The sequence below is a fragment of the Podarcis bocagei genome (assembly GCF_964188305.1).
Source record: "Podarcis bocagei genome assembly, chromosome: 1".
NCBI lineage: Eukaryota > Metazoa > Chordata > Lepidosauria > Squamata > Lacertidae > Podarcis > Podarcis bocagei.
In genome coordinates this window covers 96,090,426-96,114,249 of record NC_138125.1, presented here as the reverse complement: position 1 = coordinate 96,114,249, position 23,824 = coordinate 96,090,426, and the positions used below count along the sequence as shown (strand labels likewise).

The 23,824-nt window shown below is 43.4% G+C and overlaps 2 protein-coding genes across 3 annotated transcripts in view; one reads left to right on the top strand and one right to left on the bottom strand.

The window, feature by feature from the left end:
• ITGB5 (integrin subunit beta 5) overlaps positions 1 to 22,434 on the top strand; it is a 79,713-nt gene extending 57,279 nt beyond the window's left edge. Inside the window, exons 11-15 of the mRNA XM_081188488.1 lie at positions 12,716 to 12,938; positions 14,552 to 14,655; positions 18,993 to 19,109; positions 20,790 to 20,956; positions 21,849 to 22,434. Coding sequence (XP_081044614.1) covers positions 12,716 to 12,938; positions 14,552 to 14,655; positions 18,993 to 19,109; positions 20,790 to 20,956; positions 21,849 to 21,944 — 707 coding nt within the window. The 3' untranslated portion in view covers positions 21,945 to 22,434. The remainder of the gene's footprint in view (positions 1 to 12,715; positions 12,939 to 14,551; positions 14,656 to 18,992; positions 19,110 to 20,789; positions 20,957 to 21,848) is intronic.
• UMPS (uridine monophosphate synthetase) overlaps positions 1 to 23,824 on the bottom strand; it is a 60,795-nt gene that overhangs the window by 21,608 nt on the left and 15,363 nt on the right. The window contains exon 7 of one of the 2 annotated variants that reach the window (XR_014006518.1): positions 22,379 to 23,258. The exons of the other annotated variant lie outside the window; for it this stretch is intronic. The gene's annotated coding sequence lies outside the window, so the exon portion shown is untranslated. Of the gene's footprint in view, positions 1 to 22,378; positions 23,259 to 23,824 lie in introns of those variants that run through there. 2 annotated transcript variants of the gene reach the window in all.

The following is a 23,824-nucleotide window of genomic DNA, read 5'->3' as shown; positions in this document are numbered from 1 at the left end:
GTTCAAATGCTCATTTAGTCCTGTTTAGTAAAGAAATAGATGCAAGCAGTAGCAGCAGAGCTGTTTCCCCCAATACGGGAATGTGGTATTGCACTGCTGGCATTAGATTGAAGGTAGCATGAACATAGCGGGAAGGATTAAATCTTTGTTTTTTTAATTGATGAGAAAAGCACTAAAGCGCCATCCTGGTAGCACAGGAATCACTATTCCATTCATGTCCAAAGCCTATAAAAAGGGAAAGCAACTGTTCAGCATCTGAATGAATTTGGCAGCAGCACTAAAAAGACATGAGCTGTGTATATACAAAGCCCCTCCAAGTAGTGAATTCCTGTTGCATGCACCAACTTTTTTTAACTGTGAAAACCCAAAAGACCATTTTGGCAGCTGAACTGATAATCCAACTATTATTTTCAGTATACTGCAAAGCATTGTTTGGATGCATCTAGGATGGTTGGAGCAGCAAAGGAGACTTCCTCAAGTATAGAAATCCTTGTGACCCATATAGTTTCCTTTCCAAGGGAAGAGAGAAAAAAAATCAAACTTCCTAGTCAGCAAAGTTGTGAAAGAAATTCACAATTTGCACAAAGATGACGGGTGCAAAATAAATAGATCTCTGTTTCTGCTTATAATGACCCCTTGTTTGCTGATCCCTTTTGGATTATTGAAATCCAGTCATCTCAGTAAGGCATGCTGCTTAGCATATTAGTTGACTCTTGCTACTGGCTTGTCAAAAAGCAGGGAGATTTCAGCACAATCCTTAACTTTTTCTCCTTGCCTCCCACTTACTCCCTTCCCCAGACATTCTCGCCTCCAGTCCTGGCCCAGGTTATAACAGCTATACATTTATCGTGTAAAGCTGTTCTTACCTGTAAATTTATGGATTTGATGAACCTGCTGCATTTATGCTCGGCATTCAAGTTAGGGGGGAAAGGCAGAATGTGCGGGAAATGATGAGGCACAGAGGCTTAACCTGTTACACAGAGACATCAGAAGTTGCCTTGTACCAAATCAAAACATTGGCCCATCTAGCTTGCTCCTGCCTGTGCTTAATTGGGAGCAGCTCTTTAGGGTCTCAAATGAGTCTTTTCTAGTCCTGCCTAGTTAATGGCGGTCCGGGGATTGAAACTGGGACCTTCTCTATGCAAGGAAGGTGCTCTGCCACTAAGCTGCACTCCTTCCCCAACTGTTGATTTCCTTTTGTGCTCTTAAGCACATATAGCACCTTTGGATGGTGGTGCTGAGGCAAAGGGTGGTGTGGCCCACTGCTGTGCAACACTCTGAGGCCTGTGGTGCATTCACACCCTCTCTCTTTTCCCCTCTCCCCACCAACTCCATCCCTGGTGCTTTCCCCCCAGCAAGACAATTTTTCCTGCTAATCCCAACAATTGATAGCTTACATGCATCTGGTAGGATGTTTCCCCATGTAGTGCAGAATGCACCGTGTTGGGAAAAGGCAAATGAGCTGTTTCCATGGCAGCTTACACTGCAGAGAGCAGCCTCCCATGACACTTGTTCTGTAAGTTATTTATATTTTTTGGCGGGGTGGGAGAAGAGGAATGACAGGGGCAATGTGACTGAATATCCCATTTGGCTTGGCCCATCATAGGGCAGGGCTTGCTCTCCCTAGGTTTAAAACAACGAATGTGTGATATTTGTATTTTGAGGTGGTTTAACAGCTTTCTCTTGGTAGGGTCAAGGGGTCCCATGCTGCTCCAGCCACTCCCTGTGCCTTGGACCCTTGGGTCTTTGACAGGCCCCTGTGTGTTTCTGCATTGAATGGTTCCACCTTCCACAGCTGACAGCTCTGCTACTGCTTGTTGATGTGGTCACTTGTCCAAGGATATGAGAGAGGTCTTCCACAGGACTCCTGACATGGGTGTCTGCAATATTTTTTTCTGGTATGGGCAAGGGGGACCCAAAAATTGAAAAGGGGGAGCAGTCTGGTTTCTCACACAGAAAGGAGAATAGTGTTTGTACATTTTTGCCCCATATATCTGGCTCTTCAAATGCTAGGCACATATCCTTTTTAAAAAAATGAATGCTGGGAATAAAAAGATTATGGTTTACTTGGGGTGTGTGAAAGATGTGCAGACAAGAATCTATGATGTCCCTTGTTCTTCCAGCGAGCATCCAGTTCTGTAAATTTTGGTTCTTCAGGAAGCTGCAGTAACGCACACTTAAAGAGTTTATAAAGGCATCCACTGCTTTCCCCACTTTTGTTTCTTTTTTTAGGGGCCTGAGTGGGTGGTTAGGGCAACGAGTGCAGTGGCGCTTTAAAGACTCATTGATTTAAAGTGGCATGAGCTTGAAGTGGAACAGCAAGCTTATATTCACATGGGTTGACATACATGCCCTGTTAAGTCAAGTTAACATGGTAAAGGCTGAGGTGGAATGTAAAAACACACCTCTGCATAGTTTTGTGTTTTCCTGTTTAAAACATAAGCGGCTTATGGTTAGTGTATAGCACTTCGTTGTGAAGTTGTCTTAATGAAAGATTCCATGGCTTTCATGAAAATTCAGTACTTTTAGTCATCTGACCAAGAAGGAAAAAATGGTCAGAACACTCACAGGTTATTGGAAGCTTTCTGCCTGCAGAAAAGGAGGGACTGAATAATTTTGCTAAGGAAAGCCATCATCCTTAACATGTGCAAAGGTCACAAAACTAGAGAGTCTAGAAGGGTTGGACGCCTGCTTTTTGCCAACTGCTAAATTAACTCCAGTCATTTCTTAGCCCCTGCTGAGAGCATGAAAAACAAGGGTGTGTGTGAAGACAGGAAGCAAACTGGAGGGATGGTGGAAAGACTGTAATGACTTCATGATCTAGGTATCCTTAATGTGAACTGACAGTGTTTTTAATTATTGTTGTTGTTTATATAGTGCCTCTTTTTCTCCCTTCATTTTTAAAAATTTCCTTTTTGTTTCCCTTCTTTGTTAAATTTGCAAATAAATAATAAAAATAATAATGAAGACAATTGTAGCGGCTGAAGTCTGTGGTTTTTGTAAAAAAACAAAACAACACAGACTAAATGGAAAATGCTGACTCAAAATAAATGGCATTAGGAATAACTGGAAAAAGACTATGCTCTCAGTAATAACTGCATCTGTGAATGCTGAATGATTTATATGAGAAGGGTTGGCAAGACTGAGGGTGCTGGACAGTCTAAAGAAGTGTAATGTTTTGGAAGAGCCGTGTTTTTCCAAATACTGCCTCCCAATGAGGCATGTCCAGCAACATTGCTCTGTGTATCTGTGTGACTTGCTGCGTAAGGCGTCATCTACACCATCCATTTAAAGCCCTTCCACATCACTTTAAATGCTAATGGCTTCCTCCAAAGAATCCTGGGAACTGTAGGTTCTTAAGGGTGCTGAGAGTTGCCAGGAGACCCTTGTTCACCTCACAGAGTTAAGAGTTGTTCCAGAGTGCTCTGAGAAAGAGGGACTGATTGTTAAATCACTCTGGGAATTGTAGCTTTGTGAGGGGAATGAACCCTCACCATGCATAATGGTGAGCTTATTGAAATATGTTTGGGAATTGCCCTGTTGCAGATTCTGTGGGCAAGGCGCATCTTTTCATATACACCCAGGGTAGGGTGTCCATATAACCCCAGTGCTACAACATTTATGTTGCTTTCTTAGGCGAAGAAATGTGTTATTGGGGGCATTCCAGTCTCCTTGCACTACAGTCTGGAAAATGGAACCACCAGCTCTTGGATCTATACAGCCATTGTTGGCATTGCATTTCTTCTTTCCCCCCTTTTTCCCCCTGCCCCCTTTTGGCTTGCAGCTCTCACTTGGGGTGAAAAAGGATCCCTATGAGGTTGCATTAAGTTATACTGCACAACATAGGCCTAAGTGTACAACTGGAGTGCACACATTCATTCATTCATTGATTGGGTTGGATTTCTTTTTATATGTGATCCTGCTGAGCAGGTGAGCAGCACGTTGCCAGAATAGTGAGCGGAATAGCTTGCAGAGTGTGACCAATAGAGGATGCTTTTACAACATCAACCCCCCCCCATCCTCTCATTCTTGATTTATGATATTTATCATACTTTTCCCCAGTTACAGTAGTGTGTGTGGGCAGAAGATAGCGGAACAGGGAGGACAAGTTGGCTTAACTTTTTAATTATTTGTCCTGAGGCTCAGTTGTTTCTATGAGGGTTTCTTGCTCAGGCATCCTCCCCCTTGTTTCAAAGCAAAAAGCAGAAATTGTGGGAGTTGGGGAAAGTGATGCTGGGTTTTCTTCAGAAGCTTATAGATTTTGCACTGTCTGATTTCACAATGTACAAGCAGCTGTGCAGTTTCATGCCTTGCTAGAATCTTTTTTTATTCTCTTGAGTCTGGTAGTGCTCTAGCTTTTCCCATCTTCACAGTTGGTTAATCTCTTTTAGCTCTAGTAGTCTGCCATCCCAGGAAAAACATCTGGGAGAGCTTCTGCTACCTTGTGCAAAATTCACTGTGTGGCAGCGTATGATGCGTGCTTATTTGTGCTATTTTGGAATGTAGACAGAAGCTAATGCTCCTTTCTTGAGTCATGGAAATAACTCTGTAGGAAGCGGTTGAACTTGTTTGCCTAAGAAGGAACTGCTTCTCATTATACCCTGTTTCTAAACTCAACCTTCTAGATTTTCCAAAGTTCAAAGCTTTTTCCTGCATTCCTCTAAAGTTTGTACTTACTTATTTTTAAAAACTTGAATCCCACCAAACAAAGCCTGCAAGGCAGCATGCAACATTATGTAGAAATAACAGTAAAACTACTGTAAAACGCCCCAAGTATCAACTTTATAAATTAGTGTCAGGGAACTGCCATCGGAGGAACAGGTGGTGGAAGGGCTCACGGAGGCTGGTAGAGACTCAGCAGCTGAAGCAGGAACCAGCAGGGGGAGAGGTGGATCTCTGAGGGAAAGCGAGCAAGAGGGAGGGCTCAGGGACACGTCCAGCGAGAACAGTGGGGAGGTATCTGAAGCTCCCATAGGGAGACCCACTCCTCGCCGGAAACTGTCACGCCGCGAGTCCAGAAGACGTGTTTCCGTTAAGGAGCTTTTATGCTGGAAACGATTCCGAAAGCAACCACTGTCGGAATCTGCAAGTGACTAGAGCAGCCATGTCTGAGGGGCTCCGTCACACGCAGAGGTTTGTGGACTTGCACAAACTCTGAGGGACTACGATTTTACGCACAAGCAGCTCATCATCCCATCACAATTAGGGTCTTCTAGACAAAAACAACAGCAAACAATATAAAAATTAGCTTTAGTGAGCCAGAAACCCAAGCTACCTAACCATTTTAGGTCTCAGATCCCAAACGTTTCACTAACTATGTAAGAAGCAGTGCAGAGCTGCCATAGCAGGCTTTAGGGGGGGGGGAGAGTTCCACAGTAGGGGGCTGCTACAGAAAAGGTCCCGCTGCTTGTAACTACCACCTAACATTTGCTAACAATGGGACTTGGAGCAATCCCACCTCCTCAGATGATGTCTGTGCATTCTAGGGGATTGTGTCTTCTGTGGGAGAAAGCATTCTGTAAATCGGGGATAGCCAATGTGATGCCCTCCAGATGTTTCGACCACAGCATCTCCTAGCATCCCTGACTATTGGCCATGCTGAATGGGACTGGGGGAAGTTGTGGTCCAAAACATGTTGGATACCCCTTGCCCAAATTAAGCTGGACCAAGATGTATGTCTTTATTTAGGGCTTTAAAAGTTAACACCAGCACTTTGAATTGTGCTCAGGGATAATTTGAGGACCACTTCATTTTTTCTCAACAGTAGTGTTTTGTTCTCCCACCATGTAGTGGTGAGCACAACGGAAGTTTCTTATCCCTCTCTTTAGAACATAAGAACCCTGCTAGATCAGACCAAAGCCCAGCATCCTGTTTGCCCAGTGGCCAACCATTTATAAGGGTGCAATCCAGCTCCATTAAAATAAGTAGGAGTCCTGCTGCTGACTTTAGTGGGAGTCCCATTATGATTTAAGGCGCAAGAGACAGAAGTTAGCTTGTTTGCCTTATTTCTGTATAAGTGATCTCTTTCCATGGTGGAAACTTAATTGGACTGCGTTAGAGCTCCTATCCAGCACCATTTTAAAATATATATATGGGCAATCATGCATTTATTTATTTTCTAGGAGTTTCCATTTGGGAAATATAAAATGCTACTCAGCCAGTTTAATTGTAATGGTTCAACTTGGGTGTTTTTTTTCTTTCCTTTTTTCAAAAACCCAGACAAACGCGATGAGGACTGGCATGTGTCCTTGTAAACAAATTGCAGAAAAAGCTGCAGCGTGGAGGTCTGTGTCTTAAACTGTGCCAAATCTCTTAATTTGTATTGTGCTCTTGACACTGCTGCTGAAAAGGCAGAGGAGTGGAGAAAAACAGAAAGTGAGGGGGAGGGAAGAGATGAAGGGAGATGGTCTTTTTGTTGTGCCTTGTTCACTTAGCAAGGATTCCTGCATGAAATGGGGGCAAAGGAGGCTAGGGCAGCGTTCTGCCAAGCCCCTGAACAACAGCAAGACAGCAGTGTTCTCCCAGTCTTCGCTTATTTAGCTGCAATGGGATGCATCTCGGAATCTGAGTCTGAGTCAGTCCCATGTATCCATCTCCCTTGTTGAGAAAGGAAATAGCTTTGGTGAAACCAGCATTGTTTCTTGGACTGCTGCAAGTTCCCGACTCATGAATCTGTTGATTTAGCTGGCCTGGGTGTCTTGTTTTTATCTCCTGGGAGTTGGGAAGGTAATTTAAAGTACACGGGAGGCAAACTGCAGGGCCTTTTACCATAACAAAACTAATAATATTTAAGGGAAGAGCTGTGGCTCAGTGGCAGAGCATTCACTCTGCACACAGAAAATCCCAAGTTCAATCCCTGGCACCTCCAGGTAGAACAGGAGAGAGCCCTTTCTGGTTGTTGTTTTTTAAATAAAATATTTATTAAAGATTTTAAGCCATTCAAACAGTGCAACAAACTTAAATCAAAAAGCAAAAACAAAAAGGAAGCATAAAAAACATACAAAAATACAAGTAAAAAAATACATAAAAAAGCACAAAAAAGAAAATAATTCACTTTCTTAAGTGTCATTTCCATAACCCTCTTTCATGACTCCCTCACGTCTCCCTTTTCTGTGTTCCTAGTTACAAAATCATATTCCGCAATACTTCACCTTCTCTCAAAAGTTGTTTTAAGTGTATATTTCAACAACTATGTCTCCAATTTTGCCTCTTGTTATCAAATATTTAAATATTTAAACTTGACACAATATTATTCAAATTTCATCTTTGTTCTTATAATTCAATTATTTTCATATTCCTTTCCACTAGTTTACTAATGCCGTATTGTTTTTATACCCTGCATCATTTTAACATTCATAGAGTTTACAATGCTTTTGCAAATAGTCCTTAAATTTTTTCCAGTCCTCCTCTCAGGAGAGAGCCCTTTCTGAAACCCTGGGTAGCTGCTGCCAGTCAGTGTAGAGAGTCCTGAGCTAGATGGACATGGTGGTGTTCTCATCTCCTGTGGCAGTAATTTAGCAGCAGGACTCAAAGCTTGAAGGAGTGATACCGTTATCTCTGTTTTGTCTAATATCAGGACAGTTTACATATTGCAGCTGTCATTTATGGTGGTGGCTACGAACTATCCCACAGAGAGGCTGTTACCTTACTGTGAGCTGTTCATTTGCAGTTGCTCAGCGAAGGCATTGGTCAGTTTTCATCCTGCAAAGATAAGGGTCTGCTATCGCTTGCTGAAAAACACCCAGTCTTCACAAAGGTCCATTTCATTCCGTATTCATCCCACAGTAATGGCCATCCATAAAGGTAAAGGTAAAGGGACCCCTGACCATTAGGTTCAGTCGTGGCCGACTCTGGGGTTGCGGCGCTCATCTCGCTTTATTGGCCGAGGGAGCCAGCATACAGCTTCCGGGTCATGTGGCCAGCATGACTAAGCCGCTTCTGGTGAACCAGAGCAGTGCACGGAAACGCTGTTAACCTTCCCGCCGGAACGGTACCTATTTATCTACTTGCACTGGTGTGCTTTCGAACTGCTAGGTTGGCAGGAGCAGGGACATAGGAAGACGTAAATAAGTGTCTTTGGTCACAACTGTTTAACCTGCAGCTGTACTCTGTCCTACAACACATTTAAGTTGTAGTCTGTGCTACAAGTGCCTAGCCCTAAAATAAATTTATATCCTGCTGACCAGTTGTTTTGTGAGCAGGGCTCAGTAGTGTGGAAAGGCTAAGGTGTAGACTCCCCCCCCCCCGCCCCAGCTTCCCAGCTGTTTTGGTTCTTTTCCAAAGGTACAGATGTGTGTATCACTAGCTACTGCATTGGCCCTGTTGAAGTGTGAGCATAATTCCGATTTGAATACAAAACCCCTCATCCTGCTAGGGGCTGTGCACACAGAAGCCTGCATCCATATGTACACAGGCCAGTGGTGGTGCAGGGCAGCTGTGAATCACTTGCCTGCTCAGACTGCACTATTGCCTGCCACTGATTTTACAAGCATAGAGATCTAGGGGAGAGAGCTTCTGAGAATCTTGCATGGAAACGATCAGGTTGTCAGTCTGCTCTCTTTTAAGAGCACTCTAATAAAATTGGCTATTGATTTTAAACATGGAATTAGGTCTACTGCTTTCAGTGGAAGAGCTGGAAACATCTGACATCTCATTTCAGAGTTGGACTAGAAGAAGCTCCTTGTGGCAAAGCTGGAAGTGAAATATTTCTAGCAAACAGCATTAATAAATCGAATGCAAAACCAAAACAAGAATGGTGGGTTTATCAAGTGCACAAAATATATTTATTTAACAGCAACAGGTGCTAGGGTACAGGTGCGTGTTTCTTGATACTACTCCCACCCCCCAAAATAGAGAGAGATGCTTTAAACTAGCCTTTCTCAACCTGTGGGTCCCCAGATGTTGTTGAACTTCAACTCCCATCACCCCTAGCTAGCAAGGCCAGAGCTCACGGATGATGGGAATTGTAATCCAACAACATCTGGGGACCCACAGGTTGAGAACCGCTGCTTTAAACGTTTGAAACGTACCTTACTATCATATAGCTGACATTTTGTTTCAAGAGCACCATAACTCATTCACCAATTGAAACATGCTGTAATCATTCAATTTCAGGTGTAGCATTTTTAAAAACTGAAGTAGGCAGAATGCCGTGTTTCAGACGTGTTAGTCACCCAGTCTCTGTATGTTCCTTTGACACCTCTGACTTGTTTTTAGAATGCACTTTCCCTAATTGGACTGAGATTACCGTATTTTTCGCTCTATAACACGCACCAGACCATAACACGCATGTAGTTTTTAGAGGAGGAAAACAAGAAAAAAATATTCTAAACGAAATAGTGGATATATGATTTTTGTGGTTCATGCTGTGGCCACAGACATGTGATCTGACAGCGAGTTTGGAGTAGCCCAATGCAAAAATTCTGAGGATCCATGTGGATCCATGCTTTGTAACCACGGAGGAGGGAAGGAAGGAGAACCATGGATCCTCTGCTCACGACTGCAGCAGATCCCCCCGGCCATCCGCAGGCATTCCCTCCATAACGCACAGACATTTCCCCTTACTTTCTAGGAGGAAAAAAGTGAGTGTTATGGTGCAAAAAATACGGTATATTCCATTTCACCAGGAAGACTTTTGCCTGCAGAAGGGTGCAGTGCTTTTCCAGCATTTATTTTTAGAGTCGGAATGCTTCTCCAAGACAGCCTTTTACATATTGTAAAGGTTCCTTGCCTCTTCCTCCCTCCCTGTCTCTTAATTTGGAGTGTGTGTGTGTATAAGAAATATCAAACAGACTGCCACAGGCTCGGGAATTCTTGATGCATTTGTATCTTGAAAGCTGGTTTAATCTTTGTAATGAACCAGCTGCAGCTCAATTTCTTTCATGGTAATTCCAGATGGGCAAACTTTTTAAGTGTCCAAAGATTTTCCTTGCAATAATGGAAACAACAAAAATTAACCAGTGCCTCTCTTTCTGAATGGAATTCACCACAGCACAAAACCTCAGTTTGCATCTGAGTCAAAATACATGCACTTCTCCCATCTGGCAGGAGGAACATTCAATGCTACTTTTGAGAGCTACCTGCCTTTGTTGTCATTTTTCCCTAGAAACAGACAAAACCATCAAATACACTTTCAGAAAAGTTGGGTGGTGACATACTTAATAACATACCACAGTAGCTACCTGCTACCACAGAGGAGGGACAGTCTCATTTGATAATTCATTTTTTAAAAATGAACAAAACACCACTTGGTTTAGTATCTTGGCAGTCAACCTTGCCATCAGTGCCACCTTCAGGTGGACAAAGTGGGGCTTGCCGACAGCAAAATAACTTCTAACTTGCAAGCTTGCAAGTCTTTCTTTGTAGCTGCTTCTTTACCTGACGTCACCTATGATGTCAGGTGGGTATGGGGGACATGAGCTTGTTGACTGGCTTTAACCCTATGTAGGAATTTCACAGCTGAACCAGAGTCTATATTCCTGGATGTTTTTAAGTTGTTGCCTGCGTAATAAGCCATCTTCAGCACTCCAGCGCTTTTGCTACAATTTGTTTATTATTTATGTGTTATGTGCCGCTCTGGAAGTGATGCTGGTTTTGGAGTGTCAAGCAGCAGTCACAGGATTCCCAGAAACTCTGGTGGGGCTGTATCCACAACCTCTTAGGTTGAAATGGCCTGCAGCCCTTAGGTTACTGCTAATGTACCTCTTCCATCCTGCTTCACGTTATGCAGAACTTTAGGGTGATGTAGTCCTTGTCCAAAGCCCTTACAGTTCCAGGAGACATGTACAAGGAAAGCAGGAGTGAGTGCTGGGTTCAGCCACGAAACTTTCAATGCAAGTCACTTTTCCTCAGCCTAACCTACTCCACAGAGGCGGCTGTGAGGCTCAGATGAGATAGCAATACATTAAAACAAAGGCTGTTCACCTTTGGAATAGAGTGGGGGGGGGGTTAAATAAATCAAGGCATTATGTTATATATGTTTTCTTTCCAATGTAACCTCATTGACTCTAGTACGGAGGTTACTGCAGATTCCACACACCCCAACCCCCACCCAAATGTCTAAGGAGGGGAGCCAGGGACCTCTACTTTTCAAATATGTTGAACATCCCAAAGTGGCTGGCCTGGAGTTGTTTGGTTGGCTCAGATACGCCTGCTTTTTAAGATCCTCTTATTTCCAAGTATCCTAAATAGCAAGTTGCAACCTCTGTGAATGGTTTTTATCATAAGCAGCTAAGAAATGATTCCTCCAGGGAGAGATTGCTGCAAAATATTGTCAACAGCAGTGTTGCAAGGTCTGTAGTAGCCTTTTAATGTTTGCTGGTGTTGGCGCAAAGTAGAATCTGTTATTTCAAAACAAGGAAAGAGACCTTGAGATGAAAATATTTAATAAGATTAAATATTTGTTAGTGCAAAACAGACGAGGATGAAAAAAGAGGGTGGGGTTTAACTAAGAACATATTCCTTCAGCTGCATCAGGAAATAATCAAGAGCCAAAAAGAGAGTGTCTGAACTTTTGCTCCACTTGAAACAATAACTAGGAACTTGCTTCTATTTTAGTTTTCTTGCTTAGCCCCTTGGTTTGTATGCTGTACAGCTTAAGCTTGCCAGGTGGGATATACAAATGAGATGCCACCCATTTTAAAAGTGTCCTTTATTCCGGAACATATCAAATGTACAGCCTTGTTACTTTTTACATTTGAGTCTAGCGGTCCTTGTGTAGCTATTCTCATGCCAATTAATTTTAGCCTTTGTTGAGTGTATTGGAGTTGAGCCTGAGAGTGGAATTCCATGTAGTGCTAAGTGGGGTATGAGGTTCATCTCCACAATGGAACTTTCTCTCCCCCCCCAACTCCCTGTGTAACCCCTAAACTTGCTCTCTTTCCCCCCCCCCCAAGCAGATTTAGAGGCCAAGGGGTGGGCTAGTCCTGTTGGACCTCTACTTTCTGCACATTCTGCACATGCAACCATTAGCCCAGAGAGACTTTGATAGACCTTGCAGGAACTTGGCATCTCCAGAGCAGTGGTTGAGGGTAAAATGGACCATCTTTGGATACCCTTGAAAGGAGGAGGGAAGAGATACATGTGTTATAAATAAGATGTCTGGCCAGCTTGATGATTTGGGGCTTTGCTACATTCCTATGTAGAGGATGGCAAGGCTTGTTTTGTCGGCATCAGAAGTATGTTACATGTACTTTGTTTATCCTTGTTGGTTGGCTGGTTTGGGTTGTTGTGGAGAGGATTCAGTAAAGTGAGTCCCCACCTGCAGTTTGACGGGGTACAGCTGACAGCAGATGGGATTACCATCTCATGTGCAGCCTGTGAGAACAACACCATAGTTTGTAGGTGACACTTTCTGCTGAATGTGATGTCTCCCTCCACAGTCAGTTTTTAATTACTCATTCCTGCTATTGCCCCTTTTACTACTACATAACACTTTTAATTTAGACAGTATTGCAATCTTTAATGTGTTTGCTTTCAACCCAATCCTGTGAGGTAGCTCATTTGATACCCCATTTTCAGACCAGCAGTGAGGAACAGTGATGTGCCCAAAGTCTCACAGTGAGTCTATGGCTGAGCTAAGACTTGTTATCATTGAACACATTGGCTCTTGGGTAGCATTACTGCCTCTTAACTGGATTTTCAGCTGTCTTCTGGAATTGTGTCCCCATTTTGTTGGCAGCATAAGTGACGCCTGCTCTGTTTAATTTGCCTCTAGGTCATGGGGAGTGCCACTGTGGGGAGTGCAAATGCCACCGTGGTTACATTGGGGACAACTGCAACTGCTCGACAGAGACGGGCCAGTGCCTTTCCAACGATGGCCAGATGTGCAGCGGCCGAGGCAACTGCATTTGTGGGAAATGCCAGTGCACAGAACCAGGTGCCTTTGGAGAAACGTGTGAAAAATGCCCTACCTGCCCAGGCGTCTGCAGCACAAAAAGGTATTGTGTGAGCTAGCTAGAGTGAAAACCCTTCAAATAACAACTTGATGAGAGTGCCTCATTATGTCGCTTTCCAGCTTCATTGGTGTCCATCCCACCTGCCGATATACCTACAAAAATTCAGGAAGCAATGATGCATCACAGCTTGAACTTTACTTATCACTAGAATCCAGTGAGGTAGCTCATCAGTATTCCCATTTTTCAGCTGGGGAATCTGCAGTGGAGACATGTGACATGTCTAAGACTACATCCATGAGTCCATTGTGCTTATTGCGGCTTATTGTAGATGAGACCGTAGCTTTGAAGTACTTTCCACACCTGAAGTCTTTGGCTCAGTTTTTGGCCTCAGCAGTTAAAAAGGTAGAACTGGGGGAAATCCATTTGAGCTAGAGGGTAGGAGACTCAACAGTCCCAGGATCATGCATCCACCGTCTGTCTTCATGCAAGGCAGCAAAGGATGTAGTTCTGTGGGAGAGCAGCTGCTTTGGAAGTAGAAAGTCCCAGGTTCAATCCCTGACATCTCCAAGCAGGGCTAGGAATGTGTCCTGGCCGAGAGCCTGGAGAACCACTCCCAGTCTGCATAGACAAGGACCAATGATCTGACTTGATATGTTGCTGTGTTCTATAGTTCTAACATCCATTTAGCTTGCATTGATGGATGTTTGTTTTGCTTAATAGCACTTGTTCAGGCTTGTACAGCTGGTGACACCCTGCCACCCCCAAGCTGAATGCAACTTCTTGCTCTTGTACTGGAACCTGTCAGGTATCTGACAACCTCCATCCCCCCCCCCCAGTTCCAAATCATATAGCAAAAACAGGTTTATGAAGCTGTAATATGTGCCTGGTATGCTGTGTTTTCAGCTTGACAGTTCATATGTTGTGCAGGCATGAATTAATAGTATTGTGTATAATGAAATGCATGAAAGAATGCAAAATGATCTGAAGCAATATGCATTTTATTTTTCATTTCAATTTTACACAGCCTTAACTGGCTAATTCTCTGTATTAGCCTCCAAAGGTTGGATACCTTTTCTACAAAATAGGACTGTCCTAAATATAATTTCCCAGTGCAAATCCTTTTTGTGGTTCTTATGACATATTCTTAGAGAGTGACTATTTCTTCTTGAATGGGAACCATTTCTCCTTACATACAAGAAACAAATGTGTAGCCATGTCCCCTGTACCAATAAAATCAGCAGCAGCCTTTATATGTGGTTGCCACAGAGGGGAAAGGTTTTATTTTGAGAAAAGTCTCTGACCATGTTTTTCCCCAGGCAAATAGTGGTTGCTACAGTGCACTGAGACTTGTGGGGCAGAAGACAGGGAGGCCAACAGTAGGTGGAGCCAGAGAGGATAGACAAAACCAGTGACAGACAGAACCCACTAATTCTAGTTTTCCTTCCTGCTGAGTTCTACGATGGGAACACTTGAGTCTAAGGAGGAGGAAGCTGGTGGCAGTGCCACTTCCCTGGACTGGTTCTAAGCAAGAAGGCAGGTGGGGACTGGCGGAGGTTGGTGGGGCAGTGCCCCATTCCCTATGGGGGCAGACTCCACTGCACACGGATATGATTTGAAGGGAAGTCTATCAATCTCCTCTCATTCCTCTTTCTAAGGGACTGCATTGAGTGTATGCTGTTTAACTCAGGAAGACTGGCTGACAACCAGACCTGCCAAAAACACTGCCGGGACGAGATCATTACTCGAGTGGATGTTCTCAGTAAGTACAGGCAAGATAAACTAGGCAGAATCCTGGCAGAAGTCGATGCTGCTTATCAAAGTCACATCACTTTAGGGGAAAGGGAATATGGAATGTATTTCGTTAAAATGTAGACAAATGGTTGGATGTATTAGAGTTGTAAGGGAAAGGAACATTAAATAATAACTGTGTGCGTAACGTAGGAAAAGTAGCTGAGAGGTTGTATCTATACAATATATCTATTGTATCGATATATTGGCTAGTGATATAGGAGACAATTGTTTCAGTTAAGCAGCAATGGTCCTTCTGTTGCCCTCCACTTGTTGCTGGACTACAATTCCCAACATCCCTTACCATTAGCCATGCAGACTGGGGCTGATGGGAGCTGCAGTCCACCTCTGAGTTAAAAGAAAATTGTTGCTGCGTGATCTAATGGCAACAGATATAGCCAGTCGCTCTCTGTCTGGAGTGCATTGTCATGTGAACTGAGTAGTTTGGTATCTCTGGACTTCAAGCTCTGTTGTGTTAAACCTTTTGTCACATTCCATTTCGTGTGTGTGTGTGGCATTGGTGGGGGGGGGGGGACCATCACAGCTGTAGCTGCTCAGTTGTACTTGTGGGCTCAACCCCACTCCCGCCAGTTCACAGACAATGTCTATTTGCCAATGCAAATGTTGCAACATACTTTTTTTCTTCCTCTTTGTCTGTCTGTGGTGATTTTGTTTGCTATTTAAATGTGACTCCATTATCTACCCACTTTCCTAGGGAGAAAAGTCCATATTCTTTCATTAATGGTATCCAAAACTGACAGAGGTGCGGGGTGTGTGTGTGTTCTTAAAAATGCCCCTTAAAGCCCTACTGGCTACTTGTGTAAATACAGATGCCTACCAATCGCAAAAAGCTAACTTCAGATAACAACATGCATACAGATAACGCTGAAATGCAGGCTTTTCTTTTCGTTTGAAGCTGCTTTACAAACTCGTATGCTTAAGCTCTGCAGAGATAACGTAGCCAATATTGTGCTGAATTGCATGCAAAGCTCTTCCTGTGCAAACAGAAAAATTCTGGAGATCCACTTTTGGGAAGTGATTTGCACCAGCTTTACAAGTCTAGGGTAGAATTGAACTGAAACATTTGCGTTCCTTACTTGCTCCTTTATGGGGTCCCAACAGAGGCATGGGCTCTGGCTTCTGTAGCCACCACAATTTGGACAGAGCATAACTATGGTGGCATAGTGATCATATTGGACTCCTTCAAACATACTTCCTCACCTCTGCCCCAGAGTGTCCTATTGGGATCCAGCCTCTGGTTCAACACTTTCACAGCCTCTCACGATTCAGACGGAATGGGGAGAAATATGTGTGCCATCCATGCTCCAAATCCCTGGATGACAGCTCCCACTGGCTTCATATAGAAGTTGAATAATATAGGAGAATGGACCCTTCTGCTTCACCTTCACATGCAGCGGCCAAACCTGCTATAGATGGGTTTTTCCTGCAAACCCATCTTAAGGGGCTTTTCATTTCATATAATAGCCTGTCCTTATATGATCCACTGGGGGCCGGGGGAGAAACTGCTTGAAACAGCCGTGTCTGCCCCCTCCCTTCCTCCCACGACTTTCCCCTTTCTCTCAAAAATGACCCTTCAAGCAATTTCTGGCGATAAAAACCATTCAGCACATTTTTGAAATGCAAACACAGTGGATTGATTGCAGTTTTGATAACATCTCCACTTTGTCAGCATTTTGCGCCTCAAAATGAGACTGTTGTCTGTGGAGTATTCAAAAACGAAGGCAAGAGGAAAGCAAAAGGAATCCACAGACAGAGTGCAATCCCTTGGCACTGAAGCCGGCATCATTTAGGAGCCTCGTTTTCTCAATCTCCCTTTTGTTATTAGGGCTTTAGTTATTAGCCTAAACCAGATAGGCCTTTCGTGTGCATTCTTCTGAAAATCTGTAGCTGGGTTCAAAAATGATGAGATGGAATGTCTGATCAGACCCTAGGAGCCTTTACAAATTGTTGGTTTATTGCTCAAAAAGTGAACTTGATACTTGGTTTTAGCAGTGTTCCAAACAACTAGCATGAGAAACAGTGGGATACACTGCTTTCCCTCAAATACCACTTAAGTTGTTTGTTTTAATTAGTTTTTGTTAACAGATGTACCTTAACCGTTCATTTTTTAACAAAAAAATCTTTGTCTCCACTTTCAATTCAGTCTTTTTCACAGTTCCTTTACATTTAGTGAGAGACACTTTTGTCATTGACATACTGCATTTTGGGGGAAAGAGAGAGTGGAGATTCTGTTCTTTTGTTCTATTGCCTATTATTACTGTTGGGGTTTGTATCAGCATCACATGGGTAGGTCCTTTGTGTATGTATTTATTTTTATTGATAATGCGAGAGGTTAGGGGTCCGGTCCCAAGCTTGGTTGGCTGCATTCAGTTGATTGCGGTGTGGCTTGTTTTTTTTTGGGGGGGGGGTAGGTTGTTGGGTCAGGTTAGCCAAATTGATTCGTATGCTGTTTGTGGGGATAGATCATGGTCCTGTTGTGCTGTGTATGTAAAGGAGAACCATACCGTGGTGAAGGTGTCCTTCTTTGATTGTCCCCATGCTAGTTTGTGTTTGTTGGTTAACGTTTACTAGTTTAACTTCTAGAGCAGATAGGGAACCCGTGGTCCTCCAGAGGTTGTTGGGTCTTCAGCTGCCATCAGCTCCAGCCAGCATGGCCGATGGTTAGGGATGATGGGAGATGCAATTCAGCAACCATATAAGAGCCTGCTGGATTCGACCAATGGCCCATCTAGTCCAGCATCCTGTTTTCACAGTGGCCAACCAGATAGATGCCTGTGGGAAACCTGCAAGTAGGATCTGAGCACAAGATTAGCCTCCTGCAATATCCAACAATTCAGAATTATTCTACCTCTGACCATGGGGGCACAGAATTTCCTCCATAGTTCATGGAGACAATGCATAGCCTCCATTATGATTAGGTGTCTCATCCTCCATGAACTTCCCCATCCGTTTTAGAAGGTCCATCAGAACTTCTCCAGTGATGCACTAGTGAATCTATTTTAAAGAATTAGTTTGAAGAGCATTCATTTATTAAATGTGACTAATTCAAGATGTTTAGCAGGGTTATATTTGATTCCTCTCCTGACTGAATGTCTGTATGTCTGTATACCAGTTGCTCTTAGTTTGGTCTGAAGTTGTACATGTACAGGTAGGGATTTGTGGGCCATCTGCTAACAGGAGTAATGAAGGTTCAGGCATCTTTGAGACAGAAGCTACTGCAAAGGTCTGTGCTTCTGACATGGTCCACAAGCCATCTGCCAAGCAGCCAAATGCTCACACAGTAAGAGAGATGAAAAGGGAAGACATCAGATTCTTAACATGGGAGCAGGAGCACAGGCAGATGGAAAGTAACCTGCTCATGGATACGTGAAGAGCCAGTCCTCCCATACAATCCTGCCTCACCTATAAACATGTAGTTGCTAGGTAAATGGGATTTCCTTGTTTTCACACCCAGGCTTTGACACTCGTAAGTCTGAGGGGCCTTGGTGTTTTGGTGTGTGGTGGAAACAAAACTTTATTGTCAGGCTTTTGGCCTAGGCTACTGAATATTATTTTTTACTTTCTGCTATATCCACATAACTATTCAGTTTAATGCCTTCACTTGACCCTATTCAGCTTATCTATCACAGCATGTTTTTCTGTAATGTACAACATTGACCTTATCAGTGTTGAATATTTTAATCTCCATCTCCCCGCTACTCCCTGTGCCCCAACTGGATTGCAAAATTAAGCTTATTTCCAGACAATTACTTCCTCCATGGAGATTGGCATAAGGAAATGAAACTTCCTCTTCCAAAAAAAGCCTTCCAAGTTTCAGTTTTGTTTGGCCTTCTTTCAGAGAGACATAGAAATTCCTCTTTAAGGAGGGTGGGGCCATACCAACATCTCCTTTGCAATCTTGGAGTTGTGTTTATCCATAGCTTTCAAAATGTTTAGGCATGCAGCCGAGTCAATCTTTCACCTACTATGTTAATGGTTTCAACAATTTTAGACATTTGAATGGTTTCCTAATTTGCTCCATATGTACCAACAGGAAGGCCGTCATATTGAAAGGAATCCAGAGACCCAAGAGACTTAGAATCTCAACATATTCTTCCATTTCTGGGTTCAAAATAATGGTAATTCAAACATGTGTTTTGATGCGCTGAACAAATGCCCAGCAAAACAAAGGGAGCATCTAATGCTGGGGATATGTTATAGGTTAAAATGCTTTTCAACATATGCCGCAATATGCTAGGGTTTTAAATCTTTGTGTTATAAATAAGATTGTCTTACTTTTTATTCCAGAAACTGATGACCCTCATTCAGTCTTGTGTGCTTACCCAGTGAAGGACTGTGTGATGAAGTTCACCTACACGGAACTCACCAGTGGAAAGACAAACATTACTGTTCTCAAGGAACCAGGTTTGTTATATCGTACATGCTTTGTGCTGTTTGTCCATACCACCAAGGCAAAAGTTTGGTTGTGAACTTGACTGGAGAATCCCTTAGAATATTTTGCTTCTTTTAACACCACTAAGGGTACAAGAGCTTGGATGTTGTCCCTAAATACTCTTTCCCTTTTCAGATGTGCAGAAAACACACGAGCAGTTTGAGGTATTCAAGGCGAACCAAGCCTTTCCCCTTTGGGGGCTTTAGTGTGGTGGGGCCACTTCCACAGCCCTGCCATGCACAACAGCCAGGGCTGAAAGTGAGGCTTTAAATTGCTGCACCAGCCTGGAGATGGTGCAGTGATTCAGCAGCCTCCCTGCCCCCCATATACCGTGTTTTGAGACCTTTCAGTGGCTGCCCATAGAACTCACTTGTGTCTGTATATTTCAAAGGGGCAGTTCTGCATTGCTCTGTTGAAGGCAGCCTGCAAGAGGCCAGCTTAGCTGAGCACAAGAGGGGTTTGGATTGCTCTGCCCACTAATTATTTTTCACTATGGGGGGAAAAACTGCTTGTAGGTTAAGCCAGAAGAACAGATTCACACAGGGAGTGGTCCACAGAATACTAGTGAGAGGGGATGAAGGTTGATGGTCAGTAATCAGTGCCAGGCACATCTGGAGCACATCAGAAGGACCTTGTGTGATGGGATGATGAAGTCAACTTACCTCAGTGTTGCAAGCATTCTTGCCAGAAGAAACATCCGAGCCAATTGGAGCTTATTGGCTAGACCCAAATCCCCACCCTTATTTTTAAGTCTAACTATGACCAAAGTAAAAAAGAATCTAGATAAGCAATGGTATAGCATGATAATCTAAAGCTCCTGATCTAAACGGCTCCAGACTTCGGGGAAAGAGTCCAATATTGGATTTAAAATTTAAAAAATTAATACTTTTTGTAGTCAATAAGTTAGGCAATATTGTGCCCTACCTTAGCTTTAGGAAATTGAATGCAGTTGTGCCCACCGGCCTTGGTCTCCTGTCAAATTAGCTGAGCTGTGAGCTTGAAGTGGGTGGGGCATCATTTTCAGATGGCCTTCCTTTCTAGGCAACTTTGGGGCTGCATGCCAGTGGTGGACGGGGCAGAGCAACGGATGTAAATTTTATCTATGTAAAGTAGGCCAGTTTGTATACGCACTCACATTCCCCTCTCTAGCTTCCACCTAGACAAATGAGGCATTATCAGAGTTCAAGGACACATTCTGAGCCAGGCAAACATGCTCAAGGAGCGTGTGAAATAGAATGTGGCCTGGGAAGAGAGTGGCTGAGGAAAGGGTGAAACTTGGGAAGAGCCCAGGCTGAGGTTCCCCACCCATTCTTAAAAATGCTATATATGGAGCTGTCCCATGCAGCAAGCAAAAATACATGTGAAATTACCCATCCAGTGACTTTATATGTGCACAGAAGTAGCCACTTGCTGGATTTGGGATATATAAAAACTCTGCTGCTGCAACAATATATATGAATTAGCAGAGCTGATCATATGTTACTAGTTAACTGTTGTCTCTGAAATACTGCATCATAATTCTGCTGTTGGTTCTGAACCTTTCAGGCTTGATAAATACCTGTATTTGAAAAGGCAAGTTCTTATGTTTACACTGGATTTAGATAGTGTCCTTGTCAATGATAATCAACGGGTCCCTTTCTTTTCCTTGCCAGAGTGTAGCACTGCCCCTGATGCCATGATGATCTTACTGGCTGTGGTAGGCAGCATTGTGCTCCTGGGGATTGTCCTCTTGGCAATTTGGAAGCTGCTGGTCACTATTCATGACAGGCGAGAATTTGCCAGATTCCAAAGTGAGCGTTCCCGGGCAAGATATGAAATGGTAAGCATTCACTTCATGGGGGGAAACCAGGAAAGAGCTGGAAAAGGGCTCAGTGCATAGGGGTGGGAAGAAATGTGCGCTGAAGACTAGAGAGCAGGAAGGGAAAGTCTTGCTTTACTATGTTCAGGGAAGGATTCATGGGGGCTGCTTGAGACCAGAATGGTGTGCAGGGAGGCAGAGGTGGCTTGGGTGGAGGGACGCAAACATGTGCAGCAGCTGTGTTGGCGGCAGCTGAAGAGCCACAATGTACTGGCAGCTCCAATTTCCTTTGCCCAGGAGGGCAGGCTGTGGCTTTGCTCTTGGGGCGGTTGGTCACCCCATGAAGAAGACACGAGGCAGACAGATGCAGGGAGCTTGAGAATGTGCTTCTCAGGCTCCATGCGCTTGGCTGCTCCCTGCCTGCTTGGAGAGACAGCACGGCTTCCTTGAGCTGGTCAGGTGGGGAGAGGCAACCCCCCCACCCAAGCAAGCTAGGCATCAGGGCTCGCTCAGTTGGGGGGGGCTGTCTCCGCCTTCACACTGGAGGGCTCTTCTAGTCAGTCACTCCTGAAGCAACAAACTAGCTGGCCTCTGCCAGCCCCCCCCCCCATGGCAGAGGGACTCAGAAGTGACAGTGGTTTTACCAGCGATATAGTGCTAGGTGATGCCTCTGTCACAGTCTGGCTGTCATACTGGTCCTGGGTGATGCACTGATACATCACCTAGGCCTACACAACACTATTACAGACTTTAGGAGTGCATGGGGAAAGAGTAGCAAAATAACATTAAGGGGAGGAGAAAACAAATGAGATTCCATTGATTTTAACGGAACTTGCATTTGGTTTGCATGTCCAGAGTTTAATCTCCCTGTAAATACACTGTTTATATCACTTCCTTTTTTTCTTTTTTGTAGGCTTCAAACCCTCTTTACCGAAAACCTATTTCCACCCATAGCTTAGATTTCACATTCAACAAGCTTAACAGGACCTATAATGGTACAGTTGATTGACACTATGCTTGAAGGTGGAAGAGAAAGTGGAATGCTTGACAATTGCTTGGCTTCCTCACCGCTTCCCCAAAAAGGAAGACTGAATCCTCTACAGTGGGACAGTATTCTAAACTTTGACTTGAATGTCAGGAGATGGCTTCTATTGCACATTGAGGACAAATGGGTAGCAGCCCATGTGCTCTGCAGATCTCCAACCCAAGCCCCGCTGATGTGCTCAGAACGTGTTGTCACTGACCTGGAGCTCTTGATGCCTCAGAAGCGCCAAACTATTGAACAATGTGCCATATAGCAGCTTCAGCCATATCTTGGTAGGAAAAAAACATGCAGGTCCATTTCATAGGGGTATTGTGTCACTGCTGGTTTTTAGGGGAGAAAAACTAGCATTGGAGAAGGTGGTAGAAGCATTGTTTTTTTGAGGAAAAAAAATCCAGGTGTTAAACAGTTTTTAGAATAAATTTTTATATTAAAAAAATAAAAGCAATTGCATATATGTGCTATGAGTATACTTATTTCTTCGCTTCCATGATCAAGTGTTTTTTAATGAAAGATGTGTTGCACTGTATTTAAGGACTTTTAATCAGAATGTAAATTAATATAAACAAGGAAGACTGCTTGTTCAGCCCATCAGTTTTAGGTTAACCTGTACACTTACAAACTGCTCAGTTATCTGAAATTCCACGTTACAGCAGTCACAGTAGCTTTTAAGTAGCTGGAAATGTTTTGACTCCAAGCATGCTTATTTAGAATTAATTCCCACGGAACTTAACTTCCAAGTACACATGCTTAGCATCTGGTTGTTAATCTTTTTAACCTGAATTTATCAGCCCCTATTTGCTCACTACGTGACCCATGGTGAAAATAAAATAAACCCAAGTGTGGACACTAATATTTTCATAATTCAACTAACCACAAAACTTAAGATACGTAATCTCTGTTTCTGTTCAATGTCACCAGTTTTGCATGCTGGTAAAGGAGACAACTAGAAGTCCTCTAAAGGCTGCTCACTAGTTCTCACTATATGACACGTTAGGTTTAACCTAATCTACTTTAACACTGAACAATAAAGATCTTTAAAGAAGCACAGTGTTAAATGTATTAAGATCAGGTTTCTAAATGCCTAGTTACAGAGAGGCAGTGTATAAAGTACTTTTGTTTTATAAAGCTTACTGTTTGTTGGCAGTGACATTGCATTTCCTCTTCGCGAAAAAATCAGCCTTAATGCTGTGTCACCTTGTCCAAGGGGCAAAGTTGCTAGGTTCACTGTTCAATGATCTGTAATGAAGAGGTGTGGCAGCAGGCAAACAATTGGATGGGCTGAAAAGCAAAATCAAGTGAGTGGTGGGACTACTGCAGCCCAGGAAGGGTAAAATTTTATATTATTCCACGCAGTCGACATGTAGCAAAATGACAACTGCAAAGCACATGGGGTAGCCACTTGCACCTACTCCACCAAGTAATGACAATAGCATCACAGCAGCAGCTCAGGTTTAATATGACATGTATGAAGGTCTTAAGCACACAAAGACCATTATCACAAATCCAAATATGAGTTTAATGAAGTGCTGCTTCAAGTTCTTGCAATGACTGGGGAAAGAACAGTGCTCAAAACATTTCGTGACTCTGCAATTATAAAAATAAGGGTCTATACACTTCCCTTGTACATACAATATTACTGCAAACATTGTCCAGTTTCAATATAGCAGGCAGCTGCAAATTGAATTTTGTTGGGACTTTAATGACAGTTTCTTAAACTTCCCAGTTAAACTATCACTCCCAACACTTACATGTGCAGTGTAGATACATCAAGTATGAATTTATGGTTACAACCTATCTCTAATTGTGTAGCCTAATGCCTGGAAGCATTTCTTGCTCCATTAGTT